Genomic DNA, 24118 nt, shown 5'->3' with positions numbered 1-24118 from the left:
CTGGCTCGAATCGGGAACCGTGACAGCTTCCTAGCCTCTCCTCATCCTCCGCATTCAAACGTCTTTTGTATTTTCTCTCACCTGAAAACCCCTTTGACGCCTCACAGAAGATCCCCTCTCATCTCAGTTGCGGCTCGCCGTCGATATTTCAGCCCATGTCACTTCCTCTTCTCCCGTTCTCGTTCGTGTAACCTCTCCTTGCGTCGGCCCTGCTCCCCGTTCCAAGCGAGCATATCCGCAGTCGGTCATGCAGCGTCTCGACCACATGTGGCTACTAGTCTGGGCTGTCTGAGATTTATACATGATCTCGCCTTCTCTTCGTTTCTGACCTCTCGGTTGTCCCCTTCTCAACTACGCTTTAGTCTTTTCATCCTGCTTCAAACCTCGGCTTCTCCAGTGCTGCAGAGGCCAGCAGCTCGTCACACAGAGCTGCCTTCCAGCAACACGGCATACTGCTTTGGCCTTTTGGCCCTCGAGGCCTGTAATGCATGCCGACCAATACTCTCCCCTCCTTGCGTCTCTGTCGTTTCTTGTCAGCGACGAATTTTCGCTTCCTCTTTGTGCCACGCCGGCCGTTTGTGCCACCTCTGCCGTCACTTCGACCACCGCCTACGCTTCATCTTTCGGTCCTTTCAAAAATACATCAAGGTGGCCGAGTCTTTCCGCATTGCAGACTGCATTTCAGCTGCCGGGAAACGGAGGCAGGTATGCTTGCAGCTCTTGACCTAGAATGCGTTTTGCTACGCAGAACACGAATATCTTCGAAGACTGACCTTTTTATCCAGCCTGCGGTCGAATTGCTGCCTTGTTCGTCAGCTTGATCGTTTACCAAAGTCGCTGAAGCACAGCGGATCGAGCATCTTCATTCCCAACTATAACCATGGACGGACCGGAAGGACCTATCGCCGACATGGGGGGAAAGGTTCAGACTCTCAGCCAGCCTCAGGTCGACGTTATTATCGCTCTCGAAAGAATTGGAGCGTCCCTGTCGTTGTTTGGAGTCACCCTGATATTCATCACCTACTGGAAATTCAAGCGCATTCGAAGTGTTCCAAATCTTTTCATCGTCTTTGCGTCTCTTGCCAATGTCGGCGCTAGCATTGCTTGCGCCATGGGCTACGATGGCATGCGCGCTGGGGCAGAATCCGCTCTCTGTCAGGCACAGGCGTTTTTGCTAGAAATGTTCGTCTTATTCCCTCAGTCTTCCTTTTGGCAAACGGTACTGATGGATCGATCCAATAGGTTCATGCAATCTGACCCGTGGTGGTCTTTCGCCATGGCTGTGAACGTCTACCTCGTCTTCTTCGCCGGTGCCAATCCTTCTTCTTTCCGACGCTACATTGGGGTCTACTGCGCCATATGCTTTGGTTTCCCCTTGGTCCCGGCCATTGTTTGTCTCGTAGTCCGGCCTCGTGGTCCGCAAGACCTTATCTACGGAGATGCAACAGTATGTAAATTCCGCTTCACGATCACCAGAGGGAAACCCGGGACTGACTTCAACAGATATGGTGCTGGATAAACCATGATTGGTCCAAGCTTCGAATCTTCACTTACTATATTCCCATTTGGACCTGCATTGTCGGTTCGTGTGTCATTTATTTTGCCGTCGGCTACCATGTTTTCCATCACCGCAACCAACTACACAACCTCACCTTCAGCAACACTGTGAGAGACTGCAAAGATATATCTTGCTCAGATGAGCGGGACTCGGCAGAAAAGGTATGTTACCAAGCACGTGCAGATACTCGAAATGATCGGCCCTGCACTGACACGTCCCAGAATCTCACCAGTCGTACCGAATACTACGGAACCGCCGTGACGGATATTCAAATTACAACAATGACACCCAGACCTTGGACTCCTCAACAACCACCAACCGCCATAAAGAAGGGGTCGGACAGCCAAGAGCCTCGACACCAGCGATCGTGGCGTACAAGTGAAGAGGAAGGTTCGCCAAGTCCTCGCTTCGAGACCACGTGTACATCGAATCCTCCCCCGCCGAAGCCGCAGCGATCTGTTTTTCAACGAATTGGACGTGTTCGAACAAAATTTTCAGACAGATTGGAGCGCCTAGATCCTGTCAAGCTTGCATACCTGCGGACAAGTTTCATATTCGCTATCTCTGTCTTGGTGACGTGGACACCAAGCTCGATCAACAGAGTAGTCAACCTTCTTAAGCCTGAGGTAGTCAGCTTTGGCTTGAACGTCGCCAGCGCCACGGTACTCCCACTTCAAGGCGTTTGGAATGCCGTCATCTTCTTCATGACCAGTTGGACGACATTCAAAGAAGAGTGGAAGGACATGCGCGGTCGTCATCAGATCCGACTTGGAAGTTGCGACACTGAAAGTCGTCAAGGCGGAGTCAGGATCGAGGTACTCCGAAGCGATCAACACGACCGATTGAGAAACGGTCGCTTCGTTCACATGAAAGCCATTGGTAGCGACCAAACAAGTGAGCTCGAGCTGACGGTGCCATCAGGTGTCGGGAAAGTCAGAGCAATGAGAGGATCTTTTAGTATATGATACCCTGATTGTATCCATCAGATGGTTGAGTCTTCAAACGATGAGAGATTAATTTCCGAGAGACACTCTCTGGTTGTGGTTGGGGATGACTCAGGATGTCGATATGGTGAATGCCTTGGGGGCGGCAAACACTCGAGCGGGACTTTTTGACGGGAGGGATACCAACATAGTAGTACATTCACATTTTGCGGGAAGTTTTGGAATTGTTTATTATTCGGATGCGCAGCGGTCGGTCACGCGCACGATCCAAGTATTTGCACACCGCCTGACGATGTCAGCGACACACAATTTAATCAAGGCAAATGCCAGTCTGTTTTGAACCAGCAATGGTGCCGTACTACATAATCTGTAAGTATTGTCTGGCCACTTTGGGTGGCTGCTCAATGTGAAAGTCGCCTATCTAGGAAGTTTTAGTCAAGCCACCATTTGATTGTCTCCTTTTGTGTACTCTTGCCATGATCATCAGCAAAAGTCCTTAGCAGAATGAGTGATCTTTAATGTAGCTTCCTCGTGCCCTGAGCAAGACCATTAGACCAGTGGGATCAGCAGCCACCAATTTGATAGTCTTGAACGCCTCGTAAACATGTATTATTTCTACCGAGACAAACATAATGTCCAGTCGATATGGAAGATCCAAATCTGTCGCAGCTCATGCCGGTGGGGGAAGTTACTCAATATTACGAGCTCCAGGTTCATGCGTTTCTACTAAGGATTCGTGTCACGAGTTATGGCACGCAGCAATGGGCCCATCAAGTGGGTAGAGAGTGGTATATATCCACCCAAAGTGAATGAGGAAAAGATAAGACGCTGAATATCGAGTGATTGTCAGGGCCACGTGAGAATGCACGTGGTAGACAGCTTAGTATGTGCTGATACTAGTCAGGTTTCGTGACAATACACACTGTGGCGCAGTGATAGTCGTTAACAGTGAGTGGTGTCTGGTGTTCTGCAATATGGAAATTACAAAAAAGGGAAAGAAAAAAAAAGGGTTTGAGGTTATCACCACTGGTTCGATTTCATGACATGGCACCGCCCTGAACGACTTCTGCAGGGAATTTGAGGCTGATTAGAGAAGAGATGGGAGCGAATTCTAGGAAGGCGGCACAATGCACATATGGTATTGCTCCAGCCGACTTGGAATCGAGAGTAAGGAACGAGGGACGGTCTTGTGGTCGATCCAGGAAAAGGGAGAGCGCAATGGTCTGTATTGCTCTCGCAGGATGGTTAGGTGGCAGTTTGGTTCATGCTCTTCGGGTGATGTTCCACTTATTCTCGGAGTGAACCCGGAAGTGTACTTGAATTACCTGAGTGGACCGAGTAGTTAGGGCGCCCCGCGCCCCACAGTTCTACCGCCCAGCCCGGCACCGGCAGCATCAAACAACGTCGGTGTAGGTCCACCTCCCGCCTTTCACAGAGTAGCAGAAAAATAGCGGTCTGACTTGCGGAATAACATATTCATATGCTATTCAAGTCCCAAGGCTTGAAAAGGTGAACACACATGTTCATTTGAAGGAATATATGTACCTCGTCGTTAGACTGACGACAATGGGTAATATGTATACACAAGAAGAAGTGGTAGAGCGTGCCATGTACAGCCAAGGGTTTTCGATATCAACCTAGGGTCCCTTTCAACCCCCTAACATCCCCAATGCAGTTGCATGAACGTTCAACAAACGCAGCAACCTGCCAGACGGCGAATCTAGTAAACTGCAGGAACGAGCGAGTTGACGTAGATTTCGAGGTTCGTATAGCCGCCAGCGCCAATCTTCATACCATCAGTGGCGTCATTCGGGTTCAGGCCGTTGGCAGACTCGTAATCGTCGGGGATGCCGTCGCCATCGGTATCCTTCTTGGCCGTACCGGCCGCGATATCGCCGGCGCCACCCATGTCAGCCTCGTCGGAGATGAGTTTGCCGGACTTTCCGTACGAAAGGAGTTCCTTGACCAGAGCAGCGTCGACCGCATCGCGGACGATGGAGGCGCCTGCCTTTGCGGCGACGTGGGCGACGGCATCGGTGGCGGTGAGGACGTTGGCCGGGGCAGGGTAGTCGAAGGCGGTGGTCTGGATGGCCATGTTGGAGTAGCATGTCGTCGAGACGCAGAGGGCGGCGCCGTTGAGAACGCCGTCGCGGTTCGAGTCGTAAAAGTTGTCCTGTACGTAGCCGCGGAAGTTGGCGTTGCCGCGGGTGAAGGCCGTGACGGAGGTGGATGGCCCCGAGATGAAGTAGTTGTTGATAATGTTTGTGTAGCTCGCTCCCTCGGAGTCTCCGGCAATGTAGCCGCCTCCGCCGCCCCAGTTGTAGACGGCGTTGTTGATGAAGGAGTTGACGCCCTTAACCTTTGGGTTGCGCGTCTTGTTGTCAATGTAGAGGTTCCTGAAGAGGGACACGCCACCCTCGTTGGTTTGCATCAAGCCGCCACACGAGTGAGTCTCTAGGCCCTGGCCGATGATGGAGTCTGCTATGGTTACATTAGACACGTCCCCGTTGATACTGAAGGTCTCATCTCTTCCCCACGTGACGGAGACGTGGTCGAAGATCATGTTCTTGCCATCGGCAATGGTGATGGCGTCCTTGCCGGAGTCGCCTCCCTTTCCCATACGAATTCTGATGTAGCGGACAATGGCATCATTGGCATTGGACCAGGAGAAGCCGTTTCCGTAGATCGTGATACCCTGGCTGGTGTTAGTTGGTCGTCGGTCATCCCGAGTCACGGTCCCGAGATCCTCGACTTACACCTCCTGGAGCTGTCTGTCCAGCAATGTAGATATTTTTTGACACAACGATTCGGGCGTCAATCTTCACGACACCGCCTACATCAAAGACGACAATTCGGTTGGGTTGAGAAACGGCATCGCGGAGGGATCCCGTGCCAGAGTCGCTGCGGCGCACGATAAAGTCAGAGGGAGAGTCTGACCTAGAACATGAGGACCAAGTAGGCCACAGCTTACTTGAGATTGGTCACTTTGTACACATTTCCCGTACGGCCACCGATCGAGTTGCGACCGAATCCCTCGGCGCCAGGGAACGCAGAGGGAGTGGCATTGGCACGGGCAATCACCTTGGCCGGGGTGACGGCGGTACCGGTCCAGCCGGCGGCGGGCAGAGCAGCCACGCCCTGGCAGAGAATGGCAGCCATGGCCAGCAGGGTCGTGGGAGCCTTCATGGTCGGATTGTCGGCAGAGGAAACAAACGATTGGCATGCGTGGGGGTGGTAAAGAAGCGGAACGGAAGCGATGTACCAGACAGTCCGAAACCAAACAAAGGAGTTCCAGTACGGACAACTTTTGGCGAAAGAAAAAAAAAGACGGTTAGAAAGAAGCTATAACAAGGGGGGTGGATGGAAACGGCACGCGTAGCAGAATACTAAAGCAAAGCGACAAGATCCCAAGAGGAAAACCCCCGTGAGAGGGTCCCGGGTTTAGTTTTGTAGGTCGGTCTGCCATGTTGCACTCTCGATGGACAGCTTTCGCGGTGATGATCCACCGGGGAGGGTGGTGTGCGGTGGTTGATCAGGGGGCCTGCTACCACCCATGATCCTTCTTGCCCTGAAAGCAACGGGAATTGGAAAGGGGCGTGTATGCACATGGAGACGTAGGCCGGCGCCTGTTGGTCTTGCTCGGCCGTATGGCGGCCGTGGATGCTGGTTCAGGGATGCTTGGCCGGACGGTAGAGATCGTTGCACCCTTGCGTTTGATGTATTATTCCGTTTCCATTGATCTATACCCGCTGATCACCTCCTAATTTGGATTCATATACAGAGTAGCATGATTTTGGAATCCATTAAGCATTGCCAGCCTGCCTGATACGGACGGCGATTGCATCCATCCGGAGAGATGCTGGGGCGATTGGTGGGAAATGGGCAGAAAGTTTCGAGGTCGAAATTGGACGGCGGACGGTAGGCGTCCTCCGAAACGGGCAGAATTTGTGGGGAATCCCAGCCGTCTGTGCTGTTTGGGCGTTATTGAAGGGGCAGAGGACGGGGCCACTCGGAGCCGGGGTGAGGGTAGCCCACACCGTACACGGCGGGCGGCGGAGGATTTTCCTGCGGGTTGTTTTTTTCAAGTTGATGATGGTGGCCGGAGGTTTGTTTTGGAGTGACATGGTGGACACGGTATCGTTTGCGAAATACGAGGCGAGGTGCTACTACATTGTAGAGCCTGGAGGCCGAGTGAGATGGAATACCGGTAGCTCACAATGGGATGCTTTTCGGCTGGATCAAGCCGCTGGTGACTTTCCCACCCGTCAGATGTCCTTCTCGAGAGTGCCTTTGATGAGGTCTCCAAGTTTGTGACGCGACCTCGAACGCAGGCTCCCTCCAAGAATAAAAGTCGAGCATCGGGACATCTTCCTCCCATGGCCTACTCTCTGCCTTTTCGCAGTCAAGACCGAGGTGGCAGAAGATGCCAGGCGCTTGGAATTTGGGCAGGTTTCATCTTCATCTCATTGTCGCTCCTCCACGACAGAACACAAAGGACCAGCTCATGCAGTGAGCCTCGAAGCTCGCGTTCAGAAAACAGCCTTGAGCAGGTATTTACCAGGACTACCTGTGACCTGCCATCTGAACTTACTTCAGACGCTGTGGCCACTGGCCAGTGACGGTGGCTCCTGCATTCCTGTGACTGAGTTCCTCATTCCGACAAACTTCGGAATCTGGGCGGCTAGGCCTTACTTGGCTCATTGGCGCAAAATTCAATTCATGAGAGCAGAGGGTAAAGAACGCGGCGATTGGTCTCTTCGCCGAAAAAAGTGCCGGGGGATGCTTGGGGCTTTCTTGGCCCAGGCGAGTGAAACGGCAGCATGGAACTGAAGCGCTAGGAGATCTCCCAAAGCGAGCGCGCAGAGAGTTGCCTGTCTGACGGGGACTGGCGATGTCGGAGGGGGAGACGTTGCGGTCAAAGGAATACCATCCCTCCACCCCCCAGGGGGCAATGCAAACCTTTTCAACCGCTGTGTGTGTCACGCGACGTTTGCGTGAGTCACGTGGCGGAGAGACCTCTGAGCCTCGACTTCATCTGTCTTACACATTGGTCGGGCGTAGTGAGACAGCATTCCTTCGTTGTACATAGTAAGGTGAGAAGCTGGGGCACGTTGTCTTCAGACTCGGGCGCGTCGATCTTTCAGGCACGAGAAACAGCCACGTTGATCTGCTGGGCGACTCGTTGGGATTTATACGTGTTGGCCGAGGCTCATAGTTGGTGCCTTGTGGAGGGAGCTTTCACGGGGAAAGTGGTGCTTGCGAGTCAGGAAGCTAGAGCCACTAGGTATCCGTATGTGTCTGAAGGATGTTGCCCAAGGTGAGGTAGGACAACAGGTGCTGAAGAATTTCAGAGTGGATATCAGCGCATTTCGCTAGGTATTTCAACGACAGAACTCCAGCGCTCAGCGGTGTTCGTAAGTCGGAAGTTCCTGGAGCCATGAGCCAGATACTTCCCGGACAGCCTGATGGATGCGGAGGCGCAACCTGCCGCACTCATCCGAGTACCTTGTCATCTTGGAATGGGAAATCAAGAGAGCCCAAGTGATGGCGGCGTTTGCCGGTCGGCCGTCGCCTACCCCTCACTTCGGCAATGGCACTTGACGCCGTGGATTGCGTCCAAGGGTTCCAAACCTCGACTTGACGGTCATGATTCACAATGCAGATTTATGCATTTCAAGATATCGGCACGTGAGAAAGCTATAGGATAGAATGATTGAAATAAGAAGAAATTCTCATCACTGACACCGTAGAGAAGAGCCCCGAAGACGGAGACGCCGTGCAATTCCACCATGGGCCCAGTTGTCTTCCGTACAGCCCCTCCAATCACAGAGCATCCCGCAGTGGGGGGTAGCTGACTAAATCCTTTCGGCCAGCCCCGCCAACCCCTCGATGAGAAGCACCTGCAGGCTGTAGCACCACTGCGACGAACGCCGTAACGCCGTAACGCCGCAACACCCACGCACGCACTCCGAGTCTTCCATTCTACCACGGTACCACCCAGCAGCGCAGAAACTAAGGTACCTAGGTTAGACGAAACGAGATATTTTACCCCCCCCCCCCCCCCCCCCCCCAAACCCACCCCGCCCGCCCCTCCCCGCCCCCCCCCCCCCCCCCCCCCCCCCCCCCCGCCCCCCCCACGGAGGAGAAAAAAAAGGCTCCAGTGTAGACGACAACACACATTTTACCCCCCCCCCCCCCCCCTTCCCAAAAGGCAAGTCGCAGTGTCATTCTTAATCTTAGTCACGCAATCCCCGACCGGAAACTAGAACTCCAAACACACCCCTCAACAACCAGAAACGTTCTTTTCCACCGTCGTCCCAAGAAGAAAAGGTCACTGTCCGATTGCCAACGACATTTGTTCTGCGAAAAGGTACGTTTTTATCACGTTTCTTCTGCCCAAGGTCTCATCAACACATGACGTACATGGCGCAAGGCTGACCAATTTCACCTCTTTTCTTCACAGGCAGATTCCGTCATTCCCCGTCCCTCCGCCTCGCTGCTGCCTATGACCTAGGCACCGACCGAACCGATAGCCGCGTCCCGAGACACCGAACCCCTCAAGGAAGATCACGGAGCCCCCGCCGACCTTCCCTTAGCTCCTCCGTCCTCCCCATAGTCGATACCACTTCCTTCTCGCATCGGCCTACTATCCGAACAGTCCCAGGAAAAGGAAAAAGAGTTGATGAGAGCTGGTTTCCGGCTTTTCTCGCCCCCCGCGTATTACCACCGTCCGCCGACCCCTCCTCTCCGGCGTCTCAGCACGCCGCGCAACGCTCACACCACCATCGCCGCGTCCGCCGCCGCCCATCCGCGAAACCTCACGATGGTCGCCACCCCCGAAGAAATCGAGGCCATGGCCCCCCCCGGCTACTCCTTCCCAGAGCATCGCCTCCGCCTCCAGCAATCCGAGCCCGACCGCGAGCCCCTCGTCCTCGTCGCCCCGGGCTCCTACAGCCCCATCACCTTCCTCCACCTCCGCATGGCCGTCATGGCCGCAGACTACGTCCGCTACAACACAAACTTTGAGCTCATCGGCTCCTACCTGTCCCCCGTCTCCGACGCCTACAAGAAGCGTGGCCTCGCGCCCGCCTGCCACCGCCGTCGCATGTGCGAAATCGCCGCCGAGCAGACATCCCGCTTCCTCATGGTCGACCCCTGGGAGGCTGAGCAGACGGCCTACGTCCCTACCGCCGTCGTGCTCGACCACTTTGAGCACGAAATTAACGTCAAGCGCGGCGGCTGCAATGGCAAGCGTGTGCGTATCGCCGTGCTCGCCGGCGCTGACCTGATCAACACCATGAGTCAGCCGGGCGTTTGGTCGCCTTCCGATCTGAGACACATCCTCGGCGACTTTGGCGCCTTTGTGCTCGAGAGGGCTGGTGTGAATATTGATGAGGCCCTCGGTAACCTTAAGGAGTACGAGGACCAGATCTACTACATCCCGCAAGTCGTTCCCAACGATGTTTCGAGTACCAAGATTCGGTTATTGTTGAGGAGGAATATGAGCATTGACTACGTGAGTTATAAGTCCCCAATGAATAATCCCCCTTGGCTCCCGACAGCATTTGCTAATATGATTATAGCTCATTCCTGCTGAAGTCATCAAGTACATTGACGAGCACGGTTTGTACAATGAAGATGATACAGCAACAAATGAAAAGGGCAAGGAGAAGGAGGTGCAATAAGAAGGAATTTCCCGGGTTTCAAATGTTCAACCAATAGTGTTCAACTCAAACATCCTCATGGAGTTTGTAGAAAAAGAGGAGAGCGAGAGCGAGAGCGAGAGAGAGAGAGAAATGACCAGATCCAGACGAGACAGAAAGATCAAGAGTAAAGAGAAGGGGAAAGGGAACAACTGGCGTGGTTATCAGCGTTTGGGTTTTACGAGACGATGGCAAAGGGTCTAAACATTTCATTATTGTTATTTTTTTCTCATGGGTTTAATAAGGTGCATCGGGCGGGCTTCGCTATGAAGAGAGAGATATGCATATATCTTGAACTATAGGGACTTCTCCCATTGAACAATCAGAGTCCCCACCCCTCGGGACCAACGAGGGGGTTACCGCATTCGTACCAACCCTCGTCTTTTAAACTCTTTACTCGTGGCCGTTACGTGACAATCAGCGTTCAAACCGCCGGCCACAATGAGGAAGCCTGTCCGCAGGAGGGCGGAATAGCACAAGACCGCCGGACGTAGACTGCAGCGCCAATACATCCAAGCCCAAGCGACTGACGAAGGCCCCTGGTGGATGTCAACTCAGCTGTCCGGGAACACAATATGTTCTTACTATATTCTTTCCATACAAAGTCTTTTTGAATGCGCTTGTCTTTGGTTGCTTTCATGATCATTGACTGCACACCCTCACGCTTGTATGCAGTGTTTTATTCTCCAATGCTAAACCGCCGAGACTTCCTCGAAACCGTGTAATAGGGATTCAGCAGAGACATAATTGCCGTTCTTTACGGTCCAGGCGATGATCCACCAGATTGATGACCATCAAAAATACTTCGCGGAAACAGGGTTTGTTACTTTAAGAGGAGCTTCGGGGTCGGCAATGCCCATTACAGGGGGATTGAATCTTGGTCACTAGATTTGCCAGAGGATGCTTTCGTTCTCGATGTCATCGTTCTGTCTTCCTGAGCTATCTATCTGAGGTTATGATTATCTTTGTCCCGCGCAGAGAAGTCGCCATAGCCTGATATGACGCTTGTAGGCCGCAGGCGTTCGTAACTTCCTTCTGTCTCTCATGAATCGTCTTTCATCATAGCAGGTCGTCATGTAGAACTATTGGCAAGAACCTTGAAACCTCCGAAACCCCCAAAGCCTAAGTAGTTGCTTCAATTCTACTCGTCTTCCTCGGCGAGATAGCGGCGCCAAATGGAGCTTCTGATAGCGGCCAAATCATAGTCTCCAAGATGGTTGTCGTCCTCGTCGAGATAATCATGGTCCTCCTCCTCCTTCACAGGCTTCCAATCGTAGTCGTGGTCAACTTTCAGGACTCTCCTACCACTATCAATATGAACGGGAACCTTGAAGATGATCTTGTATGGAAGGCCAATCCCGTCCGGGGTGACAAGGATGGTGACAATCAGGTAGTCGCGGCCGCCCTGGGTATGCAGATACTGCATGGTGATCTGGTAGCAGGAGACGTCGGTGAAGCTGTGCTGGCCGGAGATGTTGTAAGCGCGGTCAGCGCCAAAGAGCTGGACGTTGTCGCCGTTGATGGCGTAGTAAGGCTTGCACAGCATGGCAAACTTGCAGTTTTGAGCGTTGCTGAGATTGACCATGTTGGATACGCCGTTGTGGAGGAGAATAGGCGGGGCGCGTCCCATGTTAGGTATGTCCGGCGAGGACACGGCAAAAGCGGCACCTTCATCTAGGAAGTCGCGGACAGACTTCGTGTGCGTGATGGCCAGGGCCGCGCCTCTGGCGATAGCAGTGGAACTGTAGCGTCAGGGATCAGCAAAAGTTCTCACATGGGAACAGCCATATCCCATGAAAAGGCTTGCAAGACAACATGGAGTAATTTTACTCACGGGTAGTCAGCCTGGCTGTAGCTGTGGAAGATGCTGAGCTTTGCACCCATCTCCTTGCGCTCTCGAATCTTGGAGTGGAAGGCCTTGAGGACAGCATTGTTATTGAAGCTGCCGCCGGTGACAGCAATGGCAGTCGGAAAGGCACCGACGTCAGCGAGACACTCGTCCATGAGAGACAGGGCCGTTCCATATGCCTCTCGGTAGAGCTTCTTTGCAGCAGTGGTGCTGCACTGCCAAGTGCGCCCTCCGCCACGCAGCTCGAAAGCCCTCTTGCCCATCTGCTTGGCCTTCTGCTGCTCGTCGAAGTGGGCCATCATGCCCTTCACCACAGTCTCCAGCTCGCTCTTGGACAGCTCTCCGCTGATCTCAGATCGAAGAGCCCTCTCAATGACGTGGGCGTGATAATCGACGCCCCCGAAAGCTTCTGTCAGGGGTGTCAGCCCAACATTTTCACAGTTATGGCCGCAAACACTCAACCCACCCTTGATGATGTTGACGCCGCTAAAGAAGTCAGGCTTTCCGGCAATGCCGGCTCCCGACTCATTCCATTTCAGCTGGAAGATGGCCGTGTGCTATTGTCATATCAGTCAACGGTCTGCCTGACGGTAATGGTTTGGAAGACAATGCAAATTACAAGACAATGCGCGCCAAAGTCGAAGACGAGCAGCTGAGAAGCCTTCTGACCATCAACGTTGATCCAGGGACCAGGCTCGCGCAGCAAGTAGTGGGCGAGGGCGTGAGGCTCCTCAATGAAGTGTAACTGTTCAAATAACAAGTCGGGGCAGAGGCTCAGGAGAAGACGGGTGTGAATCATTCTCACACTCTCTTCACCGTTGCTCGTGTAGGTACAGACGGCATCCTTGATGGTATATCCGCCCTGCTCGCAGAAAGAGGCAACAGCGGCTTGGATGGTGTCCATGTACTCATCCACGAGTTCGGGCAACTTTGCCGCGGCCATGCCTACAAAGCGCCCCTCACCGTAGAGGGCTTCGAGCATGTAGACGGTGTAGACACGCTCAGCGACGGTGTCGGGAATATCAACTTCGTAGCTTCCTCCGCGCTCGGCAATGTTATAGAAGAGGAACTTGACCGGCAAGCCTTTGGCATTGTTGCGCATGACATCTTGGCCAGAGAAGGTGTCGTCGAAAAGGCTAACAATCGCAGGGAATTCGCAGCTGTTACTGCCCAGGGGCGCGTCCGGGTCGCGGACATCGATGAAGACGTCATTGTCTTTATCCTTGAAGTAGAGAGTCACACGGGACGACTCAGTTCCCAGGTCAATGGCAAGAGTACTAAGTCGCCATATCAGCTTCAAATATAGTCAGACAAATGGAAGAGGATACTGACACGGGCTTATAGGTAGTCTCGGGCGTGGTATGTCTGGCAGGCTGGACGTTGACGCCAGGGGTAACACTGAAGGAGGGAATCATGGTGGTGATATACCAGACGAGCAACAGCCAGATGAGCGGTATCAAAGGCTGGAAACTTTTGGCGGTGATGGGCAATGTCGTGGATGGGCAAGGTGGTCTGCAGACTTCGGTAATGAAAGAAACTGCTGCAGAATAGAAAAAAAGAAGATTGACTCAGAAAGAGAAGATCCCCGACTTCTCTAAGGGTCAAATGTTCAAAGAGTGCCTCTTGTTGGTGGTGATGGTCTTGTTCCGTGGAAGGCTGCAAAGGAAGGAAGGAATTCAAGAGATACCTAAGAGAGGTGAAGGCCTTCTTAGGGTATTTGTTTTGAAAGGAAAAATATAGATTCCACTTTGTGGGCTTCACCCTCGAAATGAGTCGATGCCGGAAGAGTGTGATAACTAGGGCTTGTCGACTAAGCATTGGTGGCCGGTGAAGTCTTTGGTGGAATATTGGAGGAAAGCCGGAGACACAGGTCCACCAGAGCAGTGGTGATGCTCGAAGTGAATATGAACAGAACAGATTTAGAGACATCTGTGAATGGGATCTGTGTAGCAAAATTGGGTTCGGGAGGTAAAATGTCAGCTTAAACCGTACTACTAGCACACAATGAATCCTTTGGAAATCCCTGGGACCTCAATTGCCAGTTCTTTCTACTAGAACCTAGTAGAAAGAGACAGAAAAAGACCCTGGATAAGTTGCAAAAACAGTTTTTACCACGAGCGTATCAACATCTGCTGCTATCTGTCCGAATCAAAATCACGGGCTACTAGAACCTTGAGAAATCAGAGGGATGTGACTATGAATAGTGACAAGCTAGTCGATCCACTACGAAAATCATATAAATGCAATTGCTAATACTGTTTGCTTCATCTTTGGAAACATAGACAAGTACAGGTATTAGCCATATGGTCCATCTCCATCAATCTTAGTTAGATTGGCGTTTAGACCATACTTGAGTATATTCTGGGGGAACTCTTTCAAATGCTATGCTATGCTGCGTGATTTTTCCAAATTTTAGATCAGATGTTGTCTTTGTGGAAACATTACTACTATCCAAAGCTAGGTAGCTAGCATCTCACCTGTAAACTCTCGGGGTTTCTGTGATCTCAATAATCGAGGATTAGTACTATTATGCATATTTTGAAGATGATCATGGTAACTTGACATTTATTTTATAACATCCCCTAAGAAGTGAGAGGATATAGACGAAACTTTTCTATACGTTGGAATTAGCACTCAGAACTCGTTACGCTGTGACCATTGTCTTGAGTGCGAAGAGCCCCTGAATTCGCTGCTACACTTTCTAGGCTTTAGTTGAGGACATACGCAATAGGATTGCTCAAGAAACTAGGAATGGGCATGAAATACGAGGGAAAAGACCACGGTTCTTTGCTTTGTAACGGTATCTATGGAGTTTCGTTCATTTCAGAGACGGGGAGTAAAAGTGACTTATGATCTGTATCACATCTTGATATCTAGATTGAATGACGTACAGGAAAGTCAAAGTGTTTTAATGTGGTGTTGATACAAAATACGGAATGCCCAGAACACTGCAGAGTGGAATCCGCCCTCTCAATCCTCGATTGAACTTGCACGCGGTATCCTGCAGCTGTGTAAGAAACTCCGATAAGGCTCTTGCTCAATCTAATCAGGCAAATCAAATTATCTAATGATGCCAACATTGGCATGTGGTGCTTGATAAGAGAGCAACCAACCATCTAAGGTTTAGCCAGGACACCCAGCACCTTTCAACGTAGCCCGGTACGGCTGCTAGTCGTCTCAAGAGTCTATTCTCAAGTCGTTCTCGTCATCATCAAAATCACAAACTGAACAGCAAGCGTCAAATCACAGAATTAGCACGCATTGTCTCCAACTCTACCCCAGGCGCGAAGACGACATGCAAAGTCCCCCGAACCAATACCCTGTTGACACCTCCTTCTTGAAACTTAGGAGTTGAGTCCGCCGGGGAATTGACTTTCCAATTCACGAGTCACATCAGATACGCACATGCAGCACTCCCATCAAGTCGCCAAGCGGAACACCCACCCACACCCACACACATGCAACACGCGCAAGCCAAAAGTGTAAAAAAAAAAAAAAAAAAAAAGAAGAGAGTCAGCATGACCCCTCAACCATCTCAAACCAGAAGCCATCGTTCCTCGACAACATGCCCCCATCTTGACTCTTCGCACCCTGTCTCCGACCATGTGGGAGAGCGAAGTCGTCATAGGATGACACCGATTCGACCCATTTAGCCTTTTTTCTGCCCATCTCGAAATCTTACTCATCCCATGCTCTGCCTTCCTCGCGGGAAGGTAAAGGATAGCCTGCCATCATCGCCCAACTACACTCACCGCCTGGTAGTCTCATCTCGTCTCAGCGTAGAAACTCAGCGCGAACTTCACTCAAACCCTATTGCATGTTCCGCGCGCTTATCCCACAGATTGCATGTGTATTGTCGTGAAGACAACCTAGATACCGACAACAGCCTACTTCAGCTAATAAACCAGCAAACGATGCCCGCCCACACTAGCCACAAGCAACAGACACTTGGTGTAAGGAGCCGACATATGCGCAGAAAAGGAAGAATCTACATCTTGAGTTTCAAATGGCTTCGTTTTGCGACGCTGTTGACGCCGTTCGGAGGTGGGAAGATCGTTGCCCAGAACAATCGGAGAGTTTTGTTCTGCATATTGGGGGGTTAGCTGGGAATTGGCCGGAGCTAGAGAAGGAGAATCATCCAAGGGACCACCTGGACGAAATCCTCCGAGAGAATACTATCCAGCATCCAGTAATAGACCTGCGTGTCATTGCAGATTTGGAGAAATTGCTAAATTGCTTATTTCCTTCACCCACCTATTGGGCTTAGCTGAGTCAAGCTTTTCGACCGAGTACCACGTTGAGTACCGTTCGACGTTGCACTTACAACTGGACAACCACTCGACACCAGATTTTTCCTTATTCACATGCCGGAATGATCCATACGACTGGTGGCAGAACTTGCAATAAAGTTTCATTGCCCGGAGCACAGAGGGACTGTTAGTAATTGGATATGGGAAAACCCGGAAGTTGAGGGGCTAATTGCCATTTGGATTCGAAGCTGGGATTCGAAATCTTGGCTTGCCGATACCCCCCAATTCCTGGAAATCCACGTGGGGTCGTAGGATTTTAGTTGAGAAATTTCCCAGTTTCTGTTCCCAGTTTCTGTGTACTCTTTGTACGCGGAGTCGACGCAGATCACAACCCGTCACGTTACGCCAAACCCCCCTTCCCCAACGCGTTCTTTGGATCCATTCCTAGCAATAATGGATCTCTGCAACAGGAATTTCTGTGGTCCGGTTCAGCACCCGGACGACCCCCGAGGACCAGCGCTGCACGTGAGGTACAGATGATGCCTCTTGCCCGAACGCCGAGAAAGGATCCGACGAGGTAACGCTCAGAGCGGAAGCGGCGACCAGATACATGGAGTTGGTGCGGAGTTGGTCGCCATCCGAGGTGGCACTGGGACGTCCCTTGACGGGCAGAAACGCAAACCTGCTCCAATCGCCTCGTGGCAATGGAAGAAAAGCGCCGAAGAAAGCTGAGCAAAACGCACAAGGCCCCATGGTACCGGATGGCCAAAGACCGTCGATGGGCGACGACAGTAACACGATAAACGGGGACTTGCGAAATTGCCGGCGCCGCCTCCGTCGGCGACGGCAGCGAGTCTGGAACCAACTCGCAAACTGGGCTTTGGTCCCCGGGAAGAACCAAGAAACGAGTAGATTGCGCGTCTACGGCCATAGGAAGTCGCCGTCCGGTCTCACCTGACCCGCTCCGTGGCCCCGGCTTTCATGCCGTCCGGGGCGTGCTTGTGTATGTGTGGTATGTGCTGCACCCAATCTCAACACGCAGGACGAGGAATAGCCAGGTACCACGGATGCCTATTTAGGGTGATTGTAAGTCTGAGAGCCTGAGAAAGAAGAAGGGGATATAATGAATAGAAGCGTGTGATAAGGGGACCTGCGCGGGGTACGAGACATGGCACACGAAAATGCAGGGAAGCAGTTGACACAGGTGGGCGGCCAGAGGAACGGCCATGATCCCACCGCCATGTTGCCGTCGTCGGTGGCCCACAGGATATCCGTAGTCTCTCCCCGGCTTGGGGGCGGGGCAGAGCGGCGTGTAGTACGGTGCTATTCTGGCGGCCGAACATGCGAGTGGAAGGCAATAGGAGCTCATCTATTCCAAGGTCGTAAAGGAGTGAGAGAAAGGAGACGTGCTGTCCCTGATATGCCCTGCTGATGAGATGTGAGCAGGCTTCGTGATAGGGTATGGCAGCACGAGCGAGGTTCTAGCGTTGCGACAGCATTCTCCCGGAACCTGAACCGTCCTGTTCCGTCCACGCAGTGAACAGCACTGACATGGCCCCCTGGGATTTCCCGTTTGATGACGATCCCCATGCCGGGAATGCCATTGGTCGGAGACGATCGGCTGAGTCGGGCGTATTGTGGGATCGTCGCCCTGCTGTTCTGAGTGCCGAGCGCTGCTCTTCATGTTGGGTACCGCCGATCGCTTGTGTCATTACCTCGTTGGGAATCTGAGGAGGGGGGAGAGGGAGACAGATTTGGCAAAAGGCTGAATTCGCTGGAAGGGGTCCTCTCCAGATGACAGGGAAGGCGGAAACATTGCGACTGTGACAAACTGGCGCGCTACGAGCCCGGAAGATGGTGGAAATTTTTGGAGACCCTGGGCTTTTGCGAAATGCCATGCTCGCATTCCTGCTTTTTGGAGGCTTCGCCGGGTTGCTTGCGGGACTTTGAAATGGGCACATCCTTGTTCTTCCCAGTCGCAGAAGATGTTAATTTCGAACGCTGACACGGGAGAGATGTTGGAGTCTGGACAAGAATGGATGGATGGAGAACGCTCAAAGGTTGTGCGTTGGATAAGTGGATTTGGATTGAGATTCTGCGGTGGAGCGGTCGTTCGTCCAACCATTGGCGACCCATCGCCAACACACGATGCAGCGAGAGTCAGACCGCCTGACGATATGCACGGCACGCCATGATGATCCGTCCGTTCACCTTGCCCGTTGTACGTGACTGTTTGAGACGCGAGTATCGAAAAACAACGGAGAACCGGGGGGGAGGGTGGGTGGTGGTGAACGACGATGATCAGCTCCTTACCAGCGGTGTCACCTGAGCGAGTACGAAGATCTACTGTTAGCTTCAACGAACGGAGCATATCGACCGCAGACCTAAGAGAAGCATATTCGCAGTAATACAATTGGGTGAAGCCTTTCCCATCCAGTCAGTTACGAGCAAGGCGTTCAGCTTGCCTCGAGTGCAAGGTTGAACCATGGGAGAGAAGCCTATGGAAGTATCTGTAGCGATTGAGAAATAGGATCGTTTGTTGCTCTCATGCGGGGAGTTGACGAGGGCTCCCATGTTGATACTGCGTATTGCCCACTGCTTCCTCTGTCCAAGAGCGTTAACCTGTGGTTGAAGTTGTGAAACGGCGCCGGTGACAGGCGGGCAGAAGGATTGACTCGTGGTTTGTCGGGGCCAGGGAGACAGGCTGCCATCTGCTGCATGGCGAGAGGCAAAGTTGAGGGAATGAAGCAAACGATATGAAATGAGAGACGAGTATCGGCCGCTGATCCGATGACATCACTCGGCCGATGTCAGGGGCTCCGGGGGTACCTTGTCCGAGACCACTCTCGGTGTGTCAGGTTTCCTGGTGCTGGAGGAGAGTTCACAGCCTGTGAGATGCGACGGTTGTGGCGCTGGGATCACTCTTGGAGGCGCAGACAGGCTGCGGGGGCAGTCGTAGACTGGAAGGAAGAAAGGCAAAAAGTTTGGATTTGAGGCCTGGCAGCCTGGACTGAACCGGGAGGAGAATAGAGGGGGGGCAGAGGTAGTAGCCCTTGACCCTGAATAAAGCGAAGCGAGAGAGAAAAGAAAAAGGCTTCCGAGATCTCAGTCCGTCTTCCGGGGTCCCTGCATCAGAGACACACACAATCGATATGCCTCTTTCTCCCTCGACTATCTATATTGGGATTTTCCATTGTGGTCAGCGTATGCTAGTGCAGCAAACAAACAGGCAAGCAAACAGCTTGCTCTCGGTTACCTGGCCGGTGAGCCTTTCCTTGCCTGTTCTGCCTTGAGCTGCCTTCTTCGTCCCTGTTACGCGGTGCTCCCCACCACCTGTCCTAGTCGGACCCGTGGCGCTGGCCAAGCTAATGTAGTGTGCAACAAGTAATCCGTACATCCTGTACAACGTCGCGTTGAATAGAACTTGGGTCCGGCGGTTGTTCTAATGTAGGAACGGGGCCGAGAGGGTCCTGTGTGGGTGGGGAGTCACTGGAGAACTGAGTTTTGGGGGCCTGCCGTACCGATACACAGTACTCCATAGTGGGAGGGGGAAGGAAGGGATCCATCCTATCCTTTTTCGCGGAAAGCGGTATCCCGAGATGTGACAGAATCAAGAACGGGATCGTGGCTGCTGGCTGCTGGCGGATGCTGATGTTCGTCGGTGTCTTGGAATAAGCATCGTGGATGCCCAAAGCCGCGCAATTTGGGTTTCCGGTCCTGTAGGATAATGACGTGAGGAGAGTTTTGCTGGCGGTGAAAATAGTTTTTCCCCTCGTCATGTAATTGTCACGACACATTGGCGCTGGAGCAAGTCTCTCTCATCGTCTTGGGAGGATGAAGGCGAAACGGGTGAGAGCGGGACGGTGGCTCCATCGCGAAAAGAAAAGGGTACGGAAACCCCCACCTCGCCAACAACCTGTCGTCGCCCTCGATGCCCCGCACGATTCGTAGCGTGGTGTATAGTATTGCGGATAGCATGGTCCGCTGTAACGCCTGTTGGAACAAGAGAAAGGCTCTTGGCTGACAGAGCAGTCGAGCAGCGACGCCTCATCGGCCTAACTGGCGGGTAGTCGTAGGAGAATCAGAATCCGCTCTTTTGCTGGACACTTTTCTCCTGGCAGAGAAGACTCAGGTGAGGACGGAGAGGGGTGGAGGGCGCCAACGCCGCCAAATCGGCTGCTGTCTGCCGGGAGTGGACAGCAGGGAGGTTCGCGCGCCAGTGAAAGGTCAAGCGTCGAGCTTGGCGGCAGACATAATAACTGTGTGGATACGTAGCCCAAGCCCCGAAGGGATGCAGCTCAGTTCTGAACTTCTGTCATGGATGGCGAAGATCGGGGGTTGTCAGTCTTGACTTTGGAGGGTATGGCGTCACAGGCGCTGATCAGCCAGTGTGGTCCAGCAGGGATTTGATAGCGAAGAGTTAAAAGTATCTGTACTTGTGTAGACATGCTTGGCAGTGTAGAAATGGGTAGATGCTAGAGGTATCCGTACTGCTTCTACAGATATTTGATCTCAGGAGACGCAGGCGGCGGGTGTAGATACTGCCATAGTAGAGCGTAGGCGCAGACGCAGACGCAGACGCAGACGCACGCAGGCGCACGCAGGCGCAGAGCAGACACAAAGGGTCCTATTACTTCTCAGCCCGACTCCTTGTAAATTGTCGCTGGGTTGATTAGAGATCCAGGGGTCCTTGCGGTATGATGGGGAGGTCCTGATACCTATGTCTACCATCCGAATAAGGGGATGTCAGTGGTGACATTGACGCTGAACTGGAGAAGTCTCTTTGCAGGTTGCCTCTGTTCCTACTACGTACACTGGGCGTTTCTTTGCAGACGGGAAAAGAGAGCAGGACAAGGGGAAATGCTGAACAGAAAACAAGACCATTCTCAATCTCAGCTCGGCGCATGCCACATGGAGCGACATCGGCAAAACTCCGCGCCACCTGCCTTGGTGTCTTGTTGCACCCTAATAGTGTGAGCAGGAGGAATTGCAAATAGCAGGGACGGGCTACGGAGTCGTGGAAGTATCGTGAAAGGTTCAGATCAGGGAGACACTGGAGGATGGAAGGAGAGGCCGAGAATGAGGACGAGAAGCCGCCCGGTGAGACAGCAATTGGTTACGGGACGGGAGGTGGAAGCCGGGAAAGAGAGCGGAAGGAGTAGGAGACGGAGGCCTGATCGTGGGATTGAGCTTCTACTAGGTATCCTATCCGTACGTAGTATGTACTGTAAAGACCCGTTTTCCCCTGTTGTCAAATTCCCCAGTACGTACCGAGACGCTGACATGTCCGCTCAGCGTCACAAAGTGTGGGGAAAGTCAGCGTGACATGTGGGCAGAAGAAAGGTGCCTCAGGTCGCTTGGCCAATTATTCAAATTTGCCTTGGTGCGCAGGGCCAGGGACACCGAATTAAAGGACCCGCCGGTGCGGTACGGGGATACTTACCTCGGCCGAGGTACGTACCCGCTCCCATCTTTTCCACGGCGAGGTAGGATCCCTGTCTCGGTGAAAGCGGTAGCCTCCCTGTTTTTTTCCCACGTCTGGTCTTTCCTTGCTTTCCCCATCTTTGCGCCGTTCCTTGCCTCATCGTTCCAAGCCCCAAGGCTTTGCACCTTCCCTTCTGACTGCGCACTTGGACGCTTTTAGCAACCAACGACTTTCAGTGCCTCCCAGCAATGGAAGTAGCCGTAATGGTATCCGTACGGTACAAAGTAAGCTACCTAGGTCCAGTGACCGCAGACATGCGGCACGTACCGCCCCTCCCCCTCTCTGGCATCCGTCCGTCTCAGGCGCAAACAATCACAAACGCACCGTCGCCCTCCGAGGTTGTCGTCAATTTCGAATTCCAACCAGGCCGTGCCACCGTGCCACCGTGCCACCCTGCTGTAATTCTGCTCGGCACGTTTCTGTTTCCATGGCTGCTTCCTGGCTAGGGGCATCATCTGTTTTCGCTCCAAACCATCAACATCCCGTGCTTTCCCTGTATTCACTTCCACTTCCTATTCAACATTATCAGATTGCATGGTTCAGGACCACAACCATCATCTTTCCTGCTTGCATATGGCGGCGGAGTGCGAGTGAGGTAGAATCTTTCTCCGGGTCGCCAACCAGCCACCCTAACGTCCGACACTTGAGAAGCAACCGCGTGGATTACGTCAGCATCAACAAATGGTCAACACAACATCAATCGTCGGCACCACTGGTCGGTCTGTGATACCGGAGCAGCCTTGGCTTCACGATCTCCGATTCGACCCTCCGGTATCCGTAATTCCTCTGGGACTCGGCGGTCAATCATTTGTCACACGGGAGCCGTCCATGCCGCCGCAAACGCAAGCGTTAGTGCGAGCTCATGGCATTCCATTCCTACATGGCTGGCATAATCCACACCGTGCCTCGACACACAGCAACCCACTGGATCACGGCCCTCGCCCTCAGCTGGATCTCCCAACTCTCAGCTTGCCAACGCCAACTCATTAGCATGCTCCAGAGTCTTTGCAGCTCGCACGCACCGTCCAGCTCAATCTAACATCCTCCAGCCCGGGCGGTGTACGGATACACCCAGCTCCGCAATAACTCTCGGAAAACAAGCAAACCCAGCTCCCCTCAGAGACCGAGTTGCAGAGGCAAAACAGCCGACGACACACGCACGGCAACAAAACGGTTGCGATAACATCATCCTTCTCCACACCGCTTCAGCCTGACCGGGCCACTCTACGAATAACATCCAGTCACGGATTCTCTTACTGTCCCGTCCCTGTCGCTGCGTCCCCCTCCCACCCACCCCTGTCGTGTCCATCGTCACTCAACTCGCCCGCGCATACCACGCTCTGTGGCTCCCAAACCCCCGACACCCCCGTTCTGCCTTTGCCGCAGTCCTACGACATTGGGTGGGAGTCTTGCAAGGGCCCCAACCCGATCGACACCACAAAGTCCAACAACGAAGGCCAAAGAAGGCATCCCAGTCTTTGCAACTTGTCCTGAGTACCGCAGATCGCGACAACCTGGCCGCCTGTAAACGTCAACGTCGAACCAAACCCACCCAAGCCAAGCCATCCATTTGCGACCCTTTCACCTCTCTCTACCAATCCCACTCGTCGCATTCCATTGTACACCTACCAGGACCGTCGACGCATCCGCATGCTACCGAGTGCATGCTCCGTTCTCTCGCTCAGTCTTCCCTACCGTCGCAATCCCGTATTACTCCCACGACATTCCCACTCTCAGTCACCTATTCTCTGGGTCTCTATTCTCTTTTCTCCTGCTCCTCAAATTCCGATTGCCATTCGACCCCCACCTCCAAGGAGCAGCAAAAGAGGAGGAATCGGCGCGAGACCTCTTCTTCCAAGAACGCCCCCTAATAAGACGAAGTGACAAGGAAGAGGGAAAATTGAGCGCGAAAAAAAAAAAAAGAAGAGGCTGCCCAAAAACCCACCCACACCCACGAGACCTCTTCTCCCCCGTTCATAGTCATACACTACCCGTTGCGGCCCACCGCGCCTTTTTTTTCCCCTTCCCCTTTGCACGACTCGGCTTGTTCCTTTTCATCTGCTCTTCTTCCCTCTTCCCGCCGCCGGCTCTGTCCCTGCCTACGAGACCGGTAGGACCCTACTTGCTTTCGGAATACAACCACCAATACCCCTACATTCCATAATAATCCACGCCCCATATACACCACCACCAGCCGCCATCACCGCTACTAACACCACCTGTGCAACCACCTGACTCTTCTACCGCCATCCTCGACTCCTCCGCCACCCTGAGCCAGCACCAAAGAGCCTTGACCCTGCTTTACAAGGTGGCAAGACCCCGTTTCTCA

General features: G+C 53.0%; 6 protein-coding genes across 6 annotated transcripts; 2 read left to right on the top strand and 4 right to left on the bottom strand.

Annotated features, from left to right (window-relative positions):
- Positions 1-880: 880 nt before the first annotated feature.
- CORC01_06237 (G-protein coupled receptor) lies at positions 881-2523 on the top strand (the record flags this gene model as incomplete). Its single annotated transcript, XM_022617878.1, has 4 exons — positions 881-1182; positions 1243-1447; positions 1504-1719; positions 1780-2523. The coding sequence occupies 4 exons, from the start codon at positions 881-883 to the stop codon at positions 2521-2523; spliced, it is 1467 nt and encodes a 488-aa protein (XP_022475595.1).
- A 1699-nt stretch (positions 2524-4222) lies between these two features.
- Positions 4223-5688, bottom strand: CORC01_06236 (pectate lyase C; the record flags this gene model as incomplete). The annotated part of the gene is made up of 3 exons (XM_022617877.1): positions 4223-5197; positions 5259-5403; positions 5474-5688. 3 exons carry the CDS (start codon positions 5686-5688, stop codon positions 4223-4225), a joined length of 1335 nt encoding a protein of 444 aa, XP_022475594.1.
- Positions 5689-9184: 3496 nt separating this feature from the next.
- Positions 9185-10187, top strand: CORC01_06235 (nicotinate nucleotide adenylyltransferase; the record flags this gene model as incomplete). Its single annotated transcript, XM_022617876.1, has 2 exons — positions 9185-10018; positions 10086-10187. The coding sequence occupies 2 exons, from the start codon at positions 9185-9187 to the stop codon at positions 10185-10187; spliced, it is 936 nt and encodes a 311-aa protein (XP_022475593.1).
- A 2812-nt stretch (positions 10188-12999) lies between these two features.
- On the bottom strand, positions 13000-13266 carry CORC01_06234 (uncharacterized protein; the record flags this gene model as incomplete). The annotated part of the gene is made up of 1 exon (XM_022617875.1): positions 13000-13266. One exon carries the CDS (start codon positions 13264-13266, stop codon positions 13000-13002), a length of 267 nt encoding a protein of 88 aa, XP_022475592.1.
- Positions 13267-16748: 3482 nt separating this feature from the next.
- Positions 16749-17287, bottom strand: CORC01_06233 (uncharacterized protein; the record flags this gene model as incomplete). Its single annotated transcript, XM_022617874.1, has 3 exons — positions 16749-17032; positions 17116-17159; positions 17259-17287. The coding sequence occupies 3 exons, from the start codon at positions 17285-17287 to the stop codon at positions 16749-16751; spliced, it is 357 nt and encodes a 118-aa protein (XP_022475591.1).
- Positions 17288-19669: 2382 nt separating this feature from the next.
- Positions 19670-20036, bottom strand: CORC01_06232 (uncharacterized protein; the record flags this gene model as incomplete). Its single annotated transcript, XM_022617873.1, has 2 exons — positions 19670-19844; positions 19876-20036. Coding segments are annotated over 2 exons (336 nt in total), but the record flags the coding sequence as incomplete, so codon positions are not given.
- Between the last annotated feature and the right edge of the window lie 4082 nt (positions 20037-24118).

Source organism: Colletotrichum orchidophilum (assembly GCF_001831195.1).
Source record: "Colletotrichum orchidophilum strain IMI 309357 chromosome Unknown Scaffold_46.1, whole genome shotgun sequence".
In the NCBI taxonomy this organism is placed as follows: domain Eukaryota; kingdom Fungi; phylum Ascomycota; class Sordariomycetes; order Glomerellales; family Glomerellaceae; genus Colletotrichum; species Colletotrichum orchidophilum.
The sequence above is the reverse complement of the archived record's forward strand: the minus strand, read 5'-3'. Positions and strand labels throughout refer to the sequence as shown.